General features: G+C 43.2%; 1 protein-coding gene across 3 annotated transcripts in view; it reads left to right on the plus strand.

The window, feature by feature from the left end:
* The window catches only part of MTHFD1L (methylenetetrahydrofolate dehydrogenase (NADP+ dependent) 1 like), a 195,528-nt gene that overhangs the window by 75,995 nt on the left and 100,261 nt on the right, over positions 1-19,272 (plus strand). For all 3 annotated transcript variants that reach the window (XR_015251648.1, XM_086708121.1, XM_086708120.1), the window contains exon 20: positions 1,876-1,987. Coding sequence is in view for 2 of the 3 variants with exons in the window: in XM_086708121.1 (XP_086564247.1) it covers positions 1,876-1,987 (112 nt within the window). In the remaining variant the exon portion in view is untranslated. The remainder of the gene's footprint in view (positions 1-1,875; positions 1,988-19,272) is intronic.

Here is a 19,272-nt window from a genome sequence, read left to right on the forward strand (position 1 = left end):
ATGGTAATGGAGACTTAGTGTTTTCTTCAGAGCATTTAAAAGGTTTATCTGTGGGGCACCTGGGTGGCTCAGTAGGTTAAACATCAGACTTCGGCTCAGATCATGATCTTGAAGGTCATGGGTTCGAGCCGTGCATCAGGCTCTGTACTAATAGCTCAGAGCCTGGAGCCTGCTTCGGATTCTGTGTCTCCCCCTCTCTCTGCCCCTCCCCCACTTGTGCTCTGTCTCTCCCTCTCAAAAATGAATAAATATTGAAAAAATAAATAAACAAAAGGTTCATCTGTACAAAAGTGAGAAATTGCAGATAGGTACACAGAGAGATCTGGACACTGAACACACACATAAATATATCTGTCGGCACCTATGTTTGGATTTCAGATTCCCAGCTTTATTTTTACAGACATTTGTATGACCTCACGAGGACCATGTCATTGTCCCTCCTGAGGACTTTGGGAAGAAAAGTAAATAGAGAACTCACAGAGTGGCTTTGATAAACTCTTCTCTTTTTCATTCTCAGAGATGACTTTTCTTTCACTGCCTTTCTTCCTGCTTTTGTTCAGCTTTCTCATCTTTGAAATATGTTCCGCCAGCAGCCCATCATGGTTCATGGGAATTTTCCATGGCTCCCAGCCTCCCACCCCCCCCACCCCCCCCCCCACCCCCACACACACCACATCACTCCCTGTCTTCCCTCCTGTCAGTAAAGGGGCAGCCTGTATTTTCACAGGTGGGGCCATGGCTTCGTGTATACAGACCCCAGTGGCCCTGGCTGGGCTCGAAATAAAACCTGAGCATTTGATTGCATGTGGATAAATTCCTTTAGATAGGGCTACAGTCTGCTCTCCCTGATGAAGGAAAAGTGTAGAAATGGCATTTAAAGTGAATATATTGACAGATTTTCTTTACCAACTTAAATCTAAAGGTTTTGATAATTCCCTTATATTGTGGGGTTTTCTTTTGCCTGTTTAGTAAGAATTGCTCTCGCATTTGACCAAGAGGGACAATTTTCTTTGCTTTTATTATCTGAATAGTTACCAGGTTTTTAACATGGAAGCCAGTTAAATAATGAGAAAGACTTAGGTAGAATTTTTACAAATCAGAAGAGCAAATTTATTGTGTAAATATAAAAATAGGCTCTAATGAACTTCAACGTTACATGGTTGTCCTGCCATTCCACACAACTCATTAATTGTATTGATTTTTTTTTGCTTTCTTTAGATTTTTCTAGAAGTGATTAACTTCTTTTGGAAGGAAAAAATACACCTAACTAAGCCTCCTAGACCATCAGGGTCTAATTCTGTTCCTTTAAAAACTGTAATGCCAAATACCGTGAAGGGAGATAAATAGTTTACTTCACAGTCAGTGAGTCAGCTGAGTGCTTTCTCAAAGTTATAGTAGGAAATAATCAATTCTTACAGCTTTTCTCCTAGTTCAGCATTAAATGTCGGATGACACTCTTGGAGAATACACCAGGAATTTGGCCCTTTGGGAGAGTCGGGGTGTTTTTATTTTCTTTGAGAGAATTTGGGTTTTTAAAAAAAATTTTTTTAAACGTTTATTTATTTTTGAGACAGAGAGAGACAGAACATGAACGGGGGAGGGTCAGAGAGAGAGAGGGAGACACAGAATCCGAAACAGGCTCCAGGCTCTGAGCGGTCAGCACAGAGCCCGACGCGGGGCTCGAACTCACGAACCGCGAGCTCGTGACCTGAGCCGAAGTCGGACGCTTAACCAACTGAGCCACCCAGGCGCCCCGAGAATTTGTACATTGACTGTGCAGTATTGATAAAAGCAGAATGGCTTCGGTGACTCACTGCCTTGGTTCATTCCTCCCTTTGTCTTTGGGGGTTTTAATTTGTCCTTCAACTTCCGTAGGGAACACCTGTGTTTGTGCACGCTGGCCCCTTTGCTAACATCGCCCATGGCAACTCTTCAGTGCTGGCTGACAAAATCGCGTTGAAACTGGTTGGTGAAGAAGGATTTGTGGGTAAGTCATTTCTTTTTAAATTTAGTTGTAGAATATGGAAGAGATCTAAAAATCGGTGGCAGAAAAACAGCGATACCCACTCTGACCTGAAACATATTCTCTCAGACCCACCTTTCACAGAGGGTCTCAATATTGGAAAAGCCCTGTGGTCTGGTCTATACTAGATGTGGCGATGGAACCGTAGCTTCTCACGTCAAGTTCGTATGGGTTTGAATACGCGGCCTGACATTCGCTGGCAGAGCGATCTGGGACACATTTTTAGCGACCCTCTGAGCCTCAGTTTTCTCATCTGTAAAGCGGTGATTACAACATGGTTTCAAACCTCGTAGGGTTATTATGAGAACCAAGTGAGATGATTGATCCATTCAGCAAATATTTATCGCGAACCTAGCATGTGCAAGGCGTGCCACTCGGAGCCTGGAAACACATGACGAGCGAAACAGACCAGGCCCGGCCTTCGTGGAGCGTAGGTACAGAGTTGTCATCCTGTGTGTGAGTAACAGAAGTACCAAACGTCCGCCGTCATTAGCAGTAGAAATCAGTTTGCTCTTCCTCAAATTGGAGGATTAGTTTGTGTCTGACAGAGGGGAGACTGCTGCCCATGGACTTGGAAGATTTCACTGGTAGGACTTCACACTCTCTGCTGCTGCCAAGCTCCCCTTGGTGGTGTCTGCTTCTCTTTGGTTTCCATTGGCCATTCCAGACGGAAACGGGGGGCGACTACCGTAGAATGGGCTCTGGCACTGCTGCCCCGATGCCCCCTGTGAGGTTACGGCAACAAAAGACAAACAGGTAACAAGGAGTCTTGGTCTAAGCGCCAGAATCTGGCATCAGACAGACCGCACCGGCAGATCTTCATGCGCCAGCGGGTGATTTCCACTCGCCACGTTGGTGCCGGTAATCGTCAAGTCTCATGGTCGCGGCTTTCGCGCTAATCACGAGCCACCTATCGACCTCAGAGAAGTGAGTTCTTTCACTAGAAAAGGTTGTGAGCCCTGCACTCTTCTGCCCAGCCATTATAAAGTTCATTCAGGGTTGTTGAGACTGTTTTTAAGAACTCCCTGTAGGCATGCAGTCGGGATCAAATGAGAATTTATGTGGTTCATTCCTCCGGGTCTGTACTTGGCTGCTGGGGTACCAAATCCACTATAAGACTGGCTAGACATGCTGTCGAAATGGATTTGCTCGATCGATCACAGCATAATTGCAGAGCTAATGGACAAGGAGTCTGCACAGGGCAGGCACTGAAAAGCGGGGTGCTTCTGTGAAGTGGTGGTCCTGACGTATCCACTCCACAAATAAAAGAGCTTCTAGAAGAAAGCACTCTGTTTTGTGCCAACAGAGCTCTCTGTACCGATCTTTACTTTGTCTTCATATATTTCTAGAATATGCGTTTCCGTGGCAAAGCATCTTTAAAGGTGTATGCTGAGGGGGCGTGCAAAACATACTAGCTTCCCGTGTGACCTTGGACACACCATTAGCCTCTCTGGGCGTGTCCCTGGGAGACATTCTCACGTGAAAAGTGAGAAACTGGACCGGACTAGGAATTGCGTGTGGATGGGCAGCCGTGACCCTGAGATCGAAGCTGTGGGATCATGACCGTAACTGGTAGTTACCTAACTTCTCCAGGGTTCACCTTCCTCTTTTGGTAATAGAATACCTTGCAGTAATTTAATGAGTACTATCAAATGAGGAATTGCTGTGTAAACCATGGAGGACCAGGGAAGTGTCAGTGATTTCGCTGATGATTTCTGTGATCTCTTCTAGTCTTAAGGGGCTGTAAGCGGGGGAGAAGTCAGTGCCGGACATCTGTCCCCTGCCAGATGGTTTAGGGGACCGGCTCAAGAGTCGGTATCTGGCTCCTTCCAAGTTGGGTCACTTCAGGTAACTTAACCCTTTTTAGCCTCAGTTTCCTTATCTGTAGAATAGGGCTTTATATAAGACTTGCTTCACAGCTTTGAAATCAGGTTTAAGCGAGACTGTGCACGCTAAGCCCTCGCACAGCGCCTGACATGGGGTGAGACTCAGCAATTCTAAACCACTTATTATTATCATCCTCTCCGTTGCCGATACGTGACTAATAAAGGTTAACTTGCCCTTTTTTTCTTTTGTTTCTTCTTTTCCTTTGGTTAGTGAGTTTATTTTTAGCTGTGGGAGAATCCATCTAACATAGAATTGATCGTCTTAGCCATGACTAAGTGTACCAGTCAGTAGTCAAATGCTTCCCTGTTATTACAGAACCATCATCACCATCCATCTCAAGGACTCTTCATCTTGCGAAACTGAAATTCTAAATAAAAAATTTTTTAATTCCTCTAATCACTTTCTGCCATAAGAATAGTCTCATTTTAGGGGCGCCTGGGTGGCGCAGTCGGTTAAGCGTCCGACTTCAGCCAGGTCATGATCTCGTGGTCCGTGAGTTCGAGCCCCGCGTCAGGCTCTGGGCTGATGGCTCGGAGCCTGGAGCCTGTTTCCCATTCTGTGTCTCCCTCTCTCTCTGCCCCTCCCCTGTTCATGCTCTGTCTCTCTCTGTCCCAAAAATAAATAAACGTTGAAAAAAAAAATTTTTAAAAGAATAGTCTCATTTTAATTTTAATTTTAAAAAGCGTGTGTGCTGTCTCGCACAAAAATAAGAAAACTCCAACTTTCATTCATATTTAAGCTTCTCCTCTCTCTTACGTTGGACCTGCCTTTGACCGATAACGGGAAGGGAAAGGTGGCTTCTTCTCTGTCCCCCATCATCTTGTCCTTAGTCCCTTAGTCTGCCTCTGGCCCCTCCAGGGTTGAAGCTTTGACATTCAGTGGTACCCATCCGGTCTCTTCCAGCAGAGGACCCGCACTCTTGGCAGAAATCCTCCGGGCAATATCCTTTTTAGACAGTCCCGCTGCTAATTCAATACCTGATCTCCGGGCATCATAGACCTTCAACCCGTGTTCTTCCCGTTGGTGGGAGCACAGTTACACGTCTCACTTGAGCCTCTGTTCTTTTGCCAGCGGCTGTTTCCTTTCAGCCTGCAGGCTTACTCATCCCCAGTCGACCACTGTGGGTCTCTGCCTCAGTGAGCCTTTCCAGTCCTGCTTCTAAAGCCTCACTCTCTAGCTCTGCACCCTTTCCTCCGGGGGGTGGGCAGTGGGACTCTGCACCCTGGTCATTTTCTTTGAAGAAATCCTTTCGTGGCTTCTAACTTTGAAACTTCAAGGGAGCTGTTGGGCTAAAGGATGCAGAATCTGTTTCCAAACAATGTCTTTGCAAATGTTGCTAGGTTTAGTATCAGCCTTTAGTGCGAGAACAACTGACGCTGTTTGGGGGCTTCAGACAAAAGGGAAACCAAACGAGCCCCATTTTAACGTGGTCTCAAGGAAGATAAATGCAGGAGACCTAGGTTTATCTGAAGCCTGTGGGAAAATGTATGCCCTTAGAAAAGTCATTGTTTATAGAAGTCTGTCTTTCTTACTGTGTAAGAAGCCCAAACCTAGAAGAAGAAGATTGATAATTTGGATTACATTTAAAAATAAATTGTGGGGGCACCTGGGTGGCTCAGTCAGTTAAGTGTCCAACTTCAGCTCAGGTCATGACGTCACGGTCTGTGAGTTCGAGCCCCGCGTCCGGGCTGTGCTGACAGCTCAGAGCCTGGAGCCTGCTTTGGATTCTGCGTTTCCCTCTCTCTGTACCCCTGTCCCACTCGCTCATGCATGTGTGCATACTCTCTCTCTCTCTCTCTCTCTCTCTCTCTCTCTCTCTCTCTCTGTCTCAAACGTAAATAAACATTAAAAAAATTTTTTTACTAAAAGTAAATTGTGTCTGATAAAAGATAGGGGATTTAAAAAACAAGAGAGCGCGTATGAAAAAACATTTGCAGAGGTAATAGACAAATGACTAACAATCGGAGTATATATAAACCACCAAGGATTATAGATTGATTTTTTTAAAGCAAGTAATCCAGTAGAGAAATGGGCAAAGGGTTTGAAAGGGTAATTCACAGAGAAAGAGCAATCTGACAGAATTTCTGGGTCAGACTGAAAGTGGGCAAATGATCTGGCATTTTCAGTTCTATGTGATACCCTGGAGAAGAAGTAACTGAAGATTTATTTAAGTCCTTTGGAATAATTTACTTAAGTACACGTTCATTGAGCTCCTGCTATTTGTCAAGTAATATATGGTAGAAGCTTGGAATCAGATACGTAGGACATGTTTCTTGGCCTCCAGTAATTTACAATGTGGTGTGAGAGATAAGCCCATAAAGAGAATCTCGATGGAAGTACAATGCACGTATGAGATTAGGTATCATACTGATGAATGAAGAACCTTCAGAGATGACGGGCATCTCTTACAATTTTCCCCACACTGCAGGTTTCATGAAGTACGTTTAGTCTAAGATATTTCTGTGTCCCAACACACACAGGAAGGGAATTATTTTGTCTACTCTGCAATAATTATTCCAAGATAATGGAATCAATATTCCATTTAGACTTAAAATCGAGTGAAGTTTATTGAATTACAGTTGGCTCTCGAACAAGTTGGGGGTTAGGGCACCGACCTCCATCCTGTGTAGCTGAAAATCTGCATGTAACTTTGGACTCCCCAAAACTTAACTACTAATAGCCTACAGTTGACCAGAGCCTAAACACAGTCAGAGAACACATATTTTGTGTATTGTATGTATCATACACTGTAACCTTACAGTGGAGCCAGCTAGATAAAATAGTATTAAGAAAATCATAAGGGAGGGGCGCCTGGGTGGCTCAGTTGGTTGGGCGGCCAACTTCGGCTCAGGTCACGATCTTGCGGTCCGTGAGTTCAAGCCCCGCATCAGGCTTTGTACCGACAGCTCAGAGCCTAGAGCCTGCTTCGGATTCTGTGTTCCCCCCAACCCCTTTTTTTCCCCCTCCCCCACTCATGCTCTGTCTCACTCTGTCTCTCAAAAACAAATGTTAAAAAAATATATACTAGGAAAATCATAAGGGAAAGAAAATATTTTTATAATACTGTAGGTATCGTATCGAAAAGAAAATCTGTATATAAGTGAACCTACCCAGTTCAAACCCACGCTTTTCACCAGTCAAATGTAATTGCGCAAATTTCTCAGACTTGACCAGAATAGTCCATGAGAATTTGGGGGAGCATGCTGTGGTCCCTGTGATCGCTGTCTCTATTTCTCCTTTAGCCAGTAGTCCTCATGGGAGTCCACTTAACCTCCATTCATTGCTACGAAAACAAACATTTCTTCGGCATCAAACCCTAATCATGGGTTATATTTTTAAAAAGAAGAAGAAAAAAAAGAAAACAACATTGAGTTTCTAGGCTTTAATAAATTATCTCATTTTTAAACTATTTGTAAGGATTTCAAACTTACACAGGATCCTTGGTTTTTTAAATTTGCTTTCTGTTTTCTTAATTTGGTCTTGATTCCCATTTCGAGTGAATACCTTTCCTTCACTCTGGAATTCAGCATGTGCTTGTACGTCTTTATAGCTAGGAGTTCTTAACTGGTGGTTACCAGCCATCCCTCCCATAATTAAATACAGAATTATATACATAAATATAAGGTGTGTTTTTTTTAAGTTTGTTTATTTTGAGGGGGGGGGGGAGGGGGAGAGAGAGAATCCCAAGCAGGCTCCACACGGTCAGCGCAGAGCCCAACGCGGGGCTCAATCTCATGAACCTTGAGGTCATGACCCGAGCCGAAGGCAAGAGTTGGCCACTTAACCGACTGAGCCATCCAGGCACCCCTGTATTTTTTTTTTTTTTCAACAGAAGGGCTCCCTGATTCTCATTACATTTTCAAAGGTGTCCACAACCCAAAAAAGATAAAGACTCAGGGCCTTCTTCTCGTGGCCCAATGGATGCCACGCGCCATTTCACCATACTTGCTTAATAATGATCTATACGAAGATTTGGTGGCTTTTGAAGTTCCACCCACATTTGACGTTCAGTGCCCTCTTCCAAAGTGCTGGTCAAGATGTTGCCTAAACTGACTGTGTGTCTTCTTGTCACCTGAACACAAACCCACAGCGGGTTCTCCACACGCCGCCTGGGTACATAAGCACGAGAAGATAGTACAGCAAAAGGGCACATTAGACCAATGCCCAACTGAATCATCCACTGAGCTTTGCCCTGAACATTTCACGATGAGGATTTAGAGTTCAGAATAAATAACCATGGTCATTCCAAGCCAAACCGAGGAAGATTGGGAAACAAGGCCTGATTAATACGTTCGTTGCAAACACTGCCATTCTCTGAGCGGGTTCCCGAGCTCCAGACCTGTATCCCAGCCCGGTCGCCATATGCATTCCCTCTGAGGCCTGAGACCACTCGGTGGGGTGGGTGCTGGTATCGTTGTTTTACAGATGACACAACTGAAGCCTAGAGAGATTACAAACTGTGTCCTCTGACATTCACCCAGTCAGTGATGGAGGATACAACCTCAGGGCCCCCCTTGCACCAAAGCCTATGCACATCATCCCTTGATTCTGTCTGCAGTGGTTTTCTCATCTCTCTTTACTGAGTTGCGTCTTCTTAACGGTCCTCTTCCTTGTCCAGTGCCCCTTTTGCAAACCGTTTAGATCTTACTCCCTGGGCTTCGGGAACCTCCGCTGGCAGTTGCCCCCCAGTCACCAGCGTATTGTCTGTTTCCGTTTTCATTGCCATCAAAGTTTAAATATCCTTTCATTTTGGAGAGAAGAGAACCAGACCAAACTAAACATTCTGAGAATTTCACCCGCCCTTTAAAAAAATCTGATGTCAAGTAGCCTTCCAGCTTTCTAAGCTGGAATTGTCCCAGACCTCACTCTGTTTACGTTATTTAGAAACACAGATCTCAGCCTAGGCTCTACTATTGTTAGGGTACCTCCCACCTTTTTTTTTTCTTCCTCTAGTGATTGTATCCGTAATTAAATCAAGGACAGGAAGTGCAGAGGTATTGGTCACGTGCTAACCTTCGGGAAACTCCTAATCACCAGTGCTGTCCTTTAACCGCTGTGTTCAGGAAGCCCAGTAAGAGAAGGCGGTTTTCGTGGTCGCGGGAGTTCGGATTTCTCTGATGTACCTTGAGACCTAATTTCTTTCGCCCTCACTCTCATTGCCACTCTTTATTCCAGCCCACCTTCCTCTTCCCATGCTTTTGTGTAAGGACGCCCTCCCTTCTTTCACCAGCCATTCCTCTGCCCTCAAAAAAATAAGTGGGGGGAAAAAATGAAATATTCTGAGTATACAGTATCCAGGAGTATATGCTCATTAGTATAATAAATGCCTGTGTTCCCATCACTCACTCAGCTGTGTCAGAACCACAACATATTGCTGTGAGTGCTTTAGTGTTTTTTTGCTTTTTAAAAATTTTTTTTAATGTTTGTTTATTTCTGAGACAGAGACAGAGCATGAGTGGGGGAGGGGCAGAGAGAGAGGGAGACAGAGAATCCGAAGCGGCTCCAGGCTCCAAGCTGTCAGCACAGAGTCCAACGCGGGGCTCGAACCCTCAAACCATGAGATCATGACTTGAGCTGAAGTCGGTCGCTCAACCGACTGAGCCACCCAGGCGCCCCATTTTTTTTTTTTTTTAATAAAACATTAGACACAGAGTTGAGGTCCCTGTGAGTCCCTCCCTAATCTCATTCCCTTTTGCACTTTTCTAGAAGAAGCCACTATCCTAATTTAGGGATTATCATTTCCGGGAAGAGTTTATGCTTTTATTACATAAGTATGTATCCACAAAACATCTACAACAGAGATTCTCGGACCTTCTCTGTTCATGTTGTGTCGCAGCAACTATTTCCTAAGGCATGTTGGGCCAAGAGAAATACCTAATGCTTCCATTTATTAAGTAGTTAGGTCCGAGCAACTTCCTGGATGTTTATGTCCTGACAACTTAGTAGCTGTCTGGAAAAAAAAAAAAAAAAAGGATACATATACATGAAAAGAAAAATATTATTTCATTTTAAAATAGCCACCATATGGGGCGCCTGGGTGGCGTGGTCGGTTGGGCGTCCTACTTCGGCTCAGGTCATGATCTCACGGTCCGTGAGTTCGAGCCCCACGTCGGGCTCTGTGCTGACAGCTCGGAGCCTGGAGTCTGCTTTGGATTCTCTGTCTCCCTCTCTCTCTGCCCCTCCCCCATTCATGCTCTGTCTCTCTCTGTCTCAAAAATAAATAAACATTAAAAAAAAATTTTTTTTAAAAATAGCCACCATAGGGGTGCCTGGGTAGCTCAGTCGGTTAAGCGTCTGACTTAATTAATTTCAGCTTAGGTCATGATCTCACGGTTTGTGAGTTTGAGCCCTGCATCGGGGTCTACACTGTCAGCACGGAGCCTGCTTGGGATTCTCTCCCTCCTGTTTCTCTGCTCCTCTCCTGTTCATTCTCTCTCTCTCTCAAAATAAGTAAATACCTTTGTTTTTCTTTCAATTTTTTTTTTTTTTACATTTATTTATTTTTTGAGAGACATAGAGCACAAGTTCAGGAGGGGCAGAGAGAGAAGGACACACAGAATCTGAAGCAGGCTCCAGGCTCCGAGCTGTCAGCACAGAGCCCAACGCGGAGCTCGAACTCACAAATCGTGAGATCGTGACCTGAGCTGAAGTCGGACGCTTAACCGACTGAGCCACCCAGGCGCCCCAATAAATACACATTTTTAACAAATAAAATAAAATAGCCACTGTAGCTTATTAATAAGATGTGGGTCCTTGTTGAGCACTGAACTTCTCATTCCTTGAGATTGGGCCACACTTCAAAGCTCATTTCCTGTTCCGCATTGGTTTTCACACCATTCCTGCTCTTACTGCAGCAACTGCCAAAAATTTGGCTCCACAAATATATGATGTCATTGAAAGGACCATGGAGCGTTAAAATTGAGACCATGAAGTACCTCAAAGTAGTAGAACTTGTAGGGTTCAACAGATGTCGAGTGTTACCTAGTTTCCTTCCAAAATTGAAAATAACCCACGGGTCCTCTGAGTTCAGTGCGGTGCCTCAGGATACCTCAGCACATAAATTTGAGAACCACAGATATACAGCATGTGATTGTAGCATTTTATACATTAATAAATCTTACTATGTGCATTGTGCTGCAATAGCGTTCAGCAAACTTTTGCTGTGAAGGGCAAGACCGATAATTTAGGCTTTGTGAGTCATAGCCTCTCGGCAAATATTCAACTGCAAAAGCAGCCGTAGAGAAGACCTACACGAATAAAGGAAGCTGGTTTCCAATAGGTTGATTTATTCATGGGCTCTGACATGTGAATTTCATGTAATTTTCACATGCAGTGAAGTATTTTTCCTCCTTTTTATTTCCCCAAACATTCAAAAAATGTTTTTTAAAAAAGTAAAGAGAAGGAAAAAGTCGTAGGCCACTCAAAAGCGGGAGGCGTGCTATTTTTGTTCAACCTTACATTTCCGCATTTATCCAAGTAACTGTGATCAAGTAAGCCTCATCCGCCCCACAGGGCAGTCTTCCGTGGCATGAATATAGCACATAAATTTGTGCGTTCTTCCTTCAGGGGCACTGAGATTCCTTTTGGTACCCTGTTACAAATAATGCTACCGGGAACATTATCATTTAGGTCTCTGAAAATAAGCGTAAAAGTCGTGGAGGGTCTGTTCCTAGGAGTAAGATGTTAGGGGTCATATTTTCTGAACATGAACACTTGGCCATTATGCATTACAAATATCTTCTCCCACGTGTGGCTTATCTTTTAAATGTGTTCATTGTACCTTTTCTTTTTCCGTCCTTTCTCTTCACGATTCCTGCTTTTGGAATCATAAAGATACTCTATAAATCTGTATTGGCTTATAAAATGTTGCCACTTACATTTAGGTCTCTAATTGTCTCGCAGTTTATGTTTATGCTGTCCCGTTTCTTGAGTTCACCATTTGTGAAAGTTTTTCTTCCTTGGTGGTTCTTTCAGAGGTGGCTGTCAGCTCAATAGATTTAAATCAGTTAGAAGTTCAGCTCCCCTCATCCCATGCCCTGAGGTGACCAAGGCCAGTGCAGGTGCTGGGACTTGTATCTAAAGCTGCTTTTTTTTTTTTTTTTTTTTTTTTTTTTTTAACATTTATTTTTGAGAGAGAGAGAGAGACCCAGAGTGTGAGCAGGGGAGGGGCAGAGAGAGGAGTCACAGAATCCGAAGCAAGCCCCAGGCTCTGAGCTGTCAGCACAGAGCCTGACGCGGGGCTCGAACGCATGAATCGCGAGATCATGACCTGAGCCAAAGTCAGACGCTTAACCGACTGAGCCACCCAGGCGCCCCTGGCGCTGCTTTTTAATCCACTTATTCTTGCAGCGTGAGGGTTCCCTCCCCCTCTGCCTCCTCAGAGAAGAGCAGCCTAACAGATGGTTTCTCTGGCACTGCTCATCAGCCTTGGAGACCAGCACTTTCTACAAGAAGGGGATCCACATGTTGTCTGTCCCTGACCGTTGACCTGCTGATGCTGAACTTCCCTTGGCAGCGGGACCTGGTTTTTGGAGACGTGACCTGTGCTGACCCTGTGTTGTCCAATTCCGAACATTTATCATAAAAGGTCTTGGGGCACCTGGGTGGCTCAGTCGGTTAAGCGTCCGACTTCAGCTCAGGTCACGATCTCGCGGTCCGTGAGTTCGAGCCCCACGTCGGGCTCTGGGCTAATGGCTCGGAGCCTGGAGCCTGCTTCCGATTCTGTGTCTCCCTCTCTCTCTGCCCCTCCCCCATTCATGCTCTGTCTCTCTCTGTCCCAAAAGTAAATAAACGTTAAAAAAATTAAAAAAAAAAAAAAAAAGGTCTCGCGGACCTTTGAAAAGAAAGGGTTTAATTTTCCGGTCTATTTACTTTTCTGTCTCACAAGATACTTTGAACAAAACTATCTTCACGTGCAATGCTTTCAGGTTCTCTATTTGATTACTATTTGTATTGCTGATATGTTCTTTAAATGTAAATCAAATCCCCAAATTTTTGAGATAAGGAAGAAAGAACCTTTGCTCGTGAAGATAACAGAAATTTTAGATCTTTAATGCTCTCGCTCAGCAGAAAAAGGAGTACGTGGTGATCACCAATTTTCTAGAATTGCGTTGCAGAAGAAAAATCCAAAACAAATGAGTATGAAATAATTGCAAAACATTCATCCCTTTCTTACACTAAAGTAATTGAGGAGTTTTTCATGAGAAGCCTGGTTTCTATTTGTTTTTCTCCGTGGTGCATTTGGGATAGTAAAGTATGAAAAGTCATGGCCCCATTTCTCTGCCTTCCCACGAAGTGCCCACTGTCCTGGATGTTCAGACTTTTTCATTATTGCTGCCAACTTAGTATATTCTTCTGTGTGTGTCAACTCTTTCATAATTTTTTTTTTAAACTTAGGATTTGTTGATTAACACTCACCAAATTTTACAACCTGATCTTTCAGAGCGTTGGTGGAATTCAGTTTGAGTACTATTCAGTTGCCCTAACATTTTTGGGTTCCTATTTTGGGCGCTAACCATTTATAGGTCGTTTTCTGCTATATACACTGAAAAATCAAGATAATGGAGATGATTTTCCTCAGAGCAGCCAAACGTACTCAATTGCAGGCTCCAGCTGCCTGGGTTTGTTTGTATGTTTGTTTTTATTTTCAAGTGTAATTGACATGCAGCGTTAGATTAGTTTCGGGGGTACGATATAATGCTTCAACGGTTCAATACGTTGCTCAGTGCTCCTCGTGAGAAGTGTGCTCTTAATCCCCTTCCCCTGTTTCACCCATCCCCCCACCACCTCCCCTGTGGCCACCACCAGCTCTCTGTATTTAATAGTCTGGGTTTTGTTGTTGTTGTTCGTTTTGTTTCTTAAATTCCACGTATGAGTGGAATCATACGGTATTTGTCTTTCTCTGACTTATTTCACTTAGCATTGTACTCTCTAGCTCCATCCTTGGCATATGGCAAATGGCAAGATTTATTCCTTTTTATGGCTGAGTAGTATTCCTGTGTGTGTGTGTGTGTGTGTGTGTGTGTGTGTGTGTGTGTGCGCGCGCACCCCACGTCTCTGTACCCATTCATCCATCGATGGACGCTAGAGTTGCTTCCGTTATCTTGGCTATTGAAAACAAGGCTACAGTAAACTTAAGGGCGCATATTATCTTTTCAACGAATATCCAAAGCAAACCAAAACACTCATCAGCTGCCTACGTTTGAATGTCCTCCGCCATGTGCTGGACATGTCTTTGGGTAGTTCGCCTAACCTCCCTAAATCACAGTTTCTACAATACCTACCGCGAGGCTTGCTCTGTGGATGAGGTGCGGTAATGCTGGAAAAAGTACAGACTCAGATGCACACTCAACAGTGGATGCTGGCTATTATTACCACCTTGGGGTGCTACGGATCTTTACTTTTAAGATAATTCTTCACAAATGCTAATTCGTTTTCAAGTGAAAAATAGCCGCTGGGGTGGCTCAGTCGGTTAAGCAGCCAACTTTGGCTCAGGTCATGATCTCACCGTCTGTGAGTTCAAATCACGCATCAGGCTCTCTGCGGACGGCTCCGAGCCTGGAACCTGCTTCGGATGCTGGCTCTCCCTCTCTCTCTCTGCCTCTCCCCCGCTTGCGTGCTCTCTCTCTTTCTCGTTCTCTCTCAAAAATAAATAAACATTAAAAAAAAAAAACCTCATATGAAACCCACAGAGGGATTTGAGTTCTGCCAATGGGAAACACTATTGCTTGTCCCCTCTCATACAGAGGTGTCGGGACCATCCAGAGGGCATCTGAGAGATCTAAGGGGACTGGATTGCTTCAGATACCCTCCTTCTTAGGGAATTCCTTCTAGAAGGCCTTGTTTGAAGTTTTTTGTGGTTACCAGGAAGAAAGCCGGGCGCCCAGCAGATCCACAGTGCACGATAGCATCCCAGCACATCTCCCTGTCTTGCCTCAGCCTTGTGCGACTCTGGATCGCAGAAGAGCCAAAGATACTTAAACTCACATTGTTGAGAAACAATGCGGAGCGACTTTGCAGTGGCATTAAACATTAAAATTAAAAACATATGGTCTGAAATTCAACTGGCATATTTATCATCTCAAATCTACTCTTGGTGCCAAAAGGGTTGCTAATCAAAACATGAGGGATTCGGCTTCTTATTTGGGAAAGACCATCACTGCCAAGGGGAGAGAGGCAGGATGCAAATCATTTTGTGATTTGAAAAAATAGAGTAGCTAAACCATTTAGTAGATGCTGCTTTTAGCCAACTTGCAGAGTCTGCATAGGTCCAATACCCTTGCACTCAATTCCCAGTGCAAGAGTTTCACCTAGGGAAAATTTAAATGTGTTGAGGTTACATATATGTAACTTTTGTTTGTTAAAGTAATACTCTAATCATTATAGAAGAATCAGAAACTTTTCATGAGTGAGGAAGAAAATTCAAATTATGTCCAGTATGTCCGTGCAAAGATAATTCGATAATTCACTTTTTGCTTTAATATTTCCCTACTTCTACGTGGGCATCTCCTTTTAAAGGATGGTTGTAATCCAGGGCGCCTGGGTGGCTCAGTCGGTTAAGCATCCGACTTCGGCTCAGGTCATGATCTCGCAGTTCGTGGGTTCGAGCCCCGCGTCGGGCTCTGTGCTATCAGTGCAGAGCCCGCTTCGAATCTTCCGTCTCCCTCTCTCTGCCCCTCCTCTGCCTCGCACATGCCCCCCGCCTCAAAAATAAACATTAAAAAAATTTTGTTAAGATGGGTTATAATCTTACGAAGACGAGTTACTCTTAGTTTTTAGCTCTTGAGACCTTGCAGAGTCCAGAGGTCCACCACGCTTCTGGAAAGAGCCATTCTCCAAACTGTCTCTTCTCTTTCTGCTGTGCATGTCCCCAACCCTCCCTGCCATCGGTGCACTGCCACTCACCGTGGCTTATCTAGACCGTGGCTGTCTTTGTGCAGAACTCTCCTTCTTTCACTGTTTTATTTGGGGGTCTGTTCTCGCTCATGCTCTGATGGTCCGTTCTTACCCTTCATCCTGCTCGGCTGTTAGCCACATCGCACAGCACTCCTCCCTTCCTTAAAGCTCTTTCTGAACATCAGCCCCTCCTGACTCTCCTCCCGGTGGCCCTCTCCTGTGTGTGTCTTTGCTGGAGTGTCCCTTCTGTTCGCAGCAGGCTGTATCCTCAGTTTCTCCGTAAATAGCACGTAAATTTCCCAATTCAGAGAACTCCCTAGAGGCAGGGAAGGGAACAGTCCGTGACTTTTTCATCTCAGAGTATAAGAATTATAGACATGGATTCTAGGGACAGCCCTGGTTCAAATTCCAGCTCTGTCCTTATCAGCTCTGTGACTGAGCAGGTGTTGTGCCCTAATGCATTCTTAAACTTAACACACCCTTCCCTCTTTTTATAACAAATTTGACTGACTTATATGGACTACAAACTTATACGTATAATTTCAAAAAACAATACTATGTTAATTTTGATATAAAAATATTTTATATTACACAATATGAATTTCAATATGTATTGATTAGAAGAAATATTTTTTTAAGTTTTTTTTTTATTTATTTTGATAGAGGTAGAGAGAGCAAGCGGGGGAGGGACAGAGAGAGGGAGACAGAATACCAAGGCTCTGACAGCGCAGAGCCCGATGCGGGGCTCAAACTCATGAACCCGTGAGATCATGACCTGAGCCAAAATCAAGAGTTGGACGCTTAACCAACTGAGCCACCCAGGCACCCCTGGGGAAAGTTTTGAAAGAAGTTTTGAACTTTCGGAATGTCTAACCTGACCTTGACTGTTTACATTTACAAAATGCAAATTTATTTTCAATGAGCTATCTAGCCCATCCCTCATTAAGATTTATGTATATTCTAAATAACGTGCTCGTCATGTAATCCGGCTTACCATCATGAAATGTGGAGTTAAAATAGGCTCTTGTCAAAACATGTTTTGCAGAGATTAGTGGCATGTAAATTAACATAAAATGATTTTAAAATGTGATCCAGAGATTAAAGTTGGAGGTCTGAAGTTCACAAAATGCATAGACTATTTTAAGGAGTTTATTAAGATCCAGTGTGTAATAACTTGTAAATTTCCATTGTAGGACTATTATTTTACCCTATTTTGGCTGAGAGTAAAATCACCCTTACCTAATATATAAATTATAGTTTAGAAAATTGTACTTCCATGAGGTTGTCTTAAACTTGGAGTTTGGTATAATTACAAGATTATACTGTTCTTATTCAAAGAAAACAATAGATTTCCTAGTAGGAATAGTAAGAAACTGGTAATTGGGTAAGGAACGTTCGAGTCTTTTGTGGACCTAATTTTCACATCTTTTGGGGAGCAGGGAAAGAAACATTGATTATTACTGCTTTCTAAAACCCTCCTCTCTTACCGGCTTCAACCATAAATGTTGTTTGATGCATTAATACTTTGATATAAGAAATGCCAATTGAAAAACTACCCAAGGTTTAAGAGAGTTATGGTTGCTTACAAAGTGCTTGAGTATCATGTTCAAAATAAGGCAGAGTAAAGAAGTGACTTTGAGGATGAAAAAGGCATCTCAGTGGAATAAGACTTCATGCAAAAGAGGAATTTAAATAGAATTATAAAAGAGAAACTAACGATCAGCGTCATGTTAAACATTAAAGTCCTAAAGAAACAAGACAAGAATGCTGATCACCACTGTGATTTGTCTTTATTCTGGAAGTCCTAGCCAGTGTAATGAAACAAGAACAGTAACAAAATTAAAAAATTGAAAAAGAGGAGACTAATATTTGATTTATATGCAGTATGATTATATCACTAGGAAATTTAAAATATTTCTTTTAGACAGAGTTTTGGTGGAATAGTTTGATACAATATAAATCTGTACAAGTCCATAATTTCCCTTCAGATCAGCAACAAAAAGTTAGATACTGTAATGGGAATATCCTACTTCTATGTGTCCCCAAAACAATAAAGTACTTGGGAGTAAATGTGACAAGAAATGAGCATGGAGAAAAAAGAATTACGAAGTTTTATTGAAAGACACAGCGCAAGGCCTGTGTCGATGGGAGGTCTCCCCGTGCTCTTGGATGGCAGTAAGCCGTGTTAAACGGTAAAAATTCTCCTGTGTCGAACCAACATATAAAGTTAGGGTGGTGTACCATGCCATGCCACCCTGAGCCATCCAATATTAAACTGTGCTGTAGTATATCATTACCAGCTGAAGCTATACAGGACAGTGAACTTAATGGCTAAATTAATAACATGGTCTAGACTCTGTAAAAATAAGTGCATGCAGATAGACAAAAAATTTAAAAGAATAGTGATGGATGACTTAACCTAACTCTTGCTATCAAAACAAGGTAATTCTGCCACAGTAATAAAGAGGGATTGGCAAAGAACTGATACCGAGAAACCCTCTGACGTGTCCCTACATAGACTTATTCCATTATATGTAGAAATTAATATGGGGCGCCTGGGTGGCTCAGTCGGTTAAGCGTCTGACTTCAGCTCAGGTCACGATCTCACGGTCCGTGAGTTCGAGCCCCGCGTCGGGCTCTGGGCTGATGACAGCCCAGAGCCTGGAGCCTGCTTCCGATTCTGTGTCTCCCTCTCTCTCTGACCCTCCCCCGTTCATGCTCTGCCTCTCTCTGTCTCAAAAATAAATAAACGTTAAAAAAAAAAAAAATTTTTTTTTAAAGAAATTAATAATTTGACAAACATGACCTTCAAATGGACTAGTGGATGGATCATTGGTTAAATGATGTTTGGACATTTGGCTATTAATTCTATTTATTTGTTTGAGAGGGAGAGAGCGCACACGCAGGAGAGGGGGCAGAGGGAGAAAGAGAGAGAGAACTTTAAGCAGGCGCCACACTCAGCATGGATCCTGATGCGGGGCTCAATCCCACGACCCTGGATCATGATCTGAGCCAAAATCAAGAGTCAGGCACTCAACCGCCTGAGCCACCCAGGCACCCCAACTGTTAAGTTTAAAGCACAAACCTCATAGTCGCTTAACACAATATATTCGGAATGAACATAGACGAAAATTTTAATGTGAAAATTAAAACTTCAAGAAAAAAAGCAAAACTAGTTTAGTATTATTGATATAACATCAAGGCTATTAGGAAGAATCGATTTATATGAAATATGAAAAGATGTTCATGATATATACAGTAAAAAAAAATGGAGTTACAAAACAAATTTTTAATTCTCATTTTTAAAAATTTTGAAATAAATGTACTGTATATGAACTGAAATGAAAAGGTGCAGAAGGTATAAATCAGGGGTACATGGCTGGCTCAGTCAGCAGAGCATATGACTCTTGATCTTGGGTTCATGAGTTCAAGCCCCAGGTGGGGTGCAGGATTCCTTTTTAAAAATG

The sequence above is a fragment of the Puma concolor genome, chromosome B2 (assembly GCF_028749965.1).
Source record: "Puma concolor isolate L17-30 chromosome B2, mPumCon1.1.hap2, whole genome shotgun sequence".
In the NCBI taxonomy this organism is placed as follows: domain Eukaryota; kingdom Metazoa; phylum Chordata; class Mammalia; order Carnivora; family Felidae; genus Puma; species Puma concolor.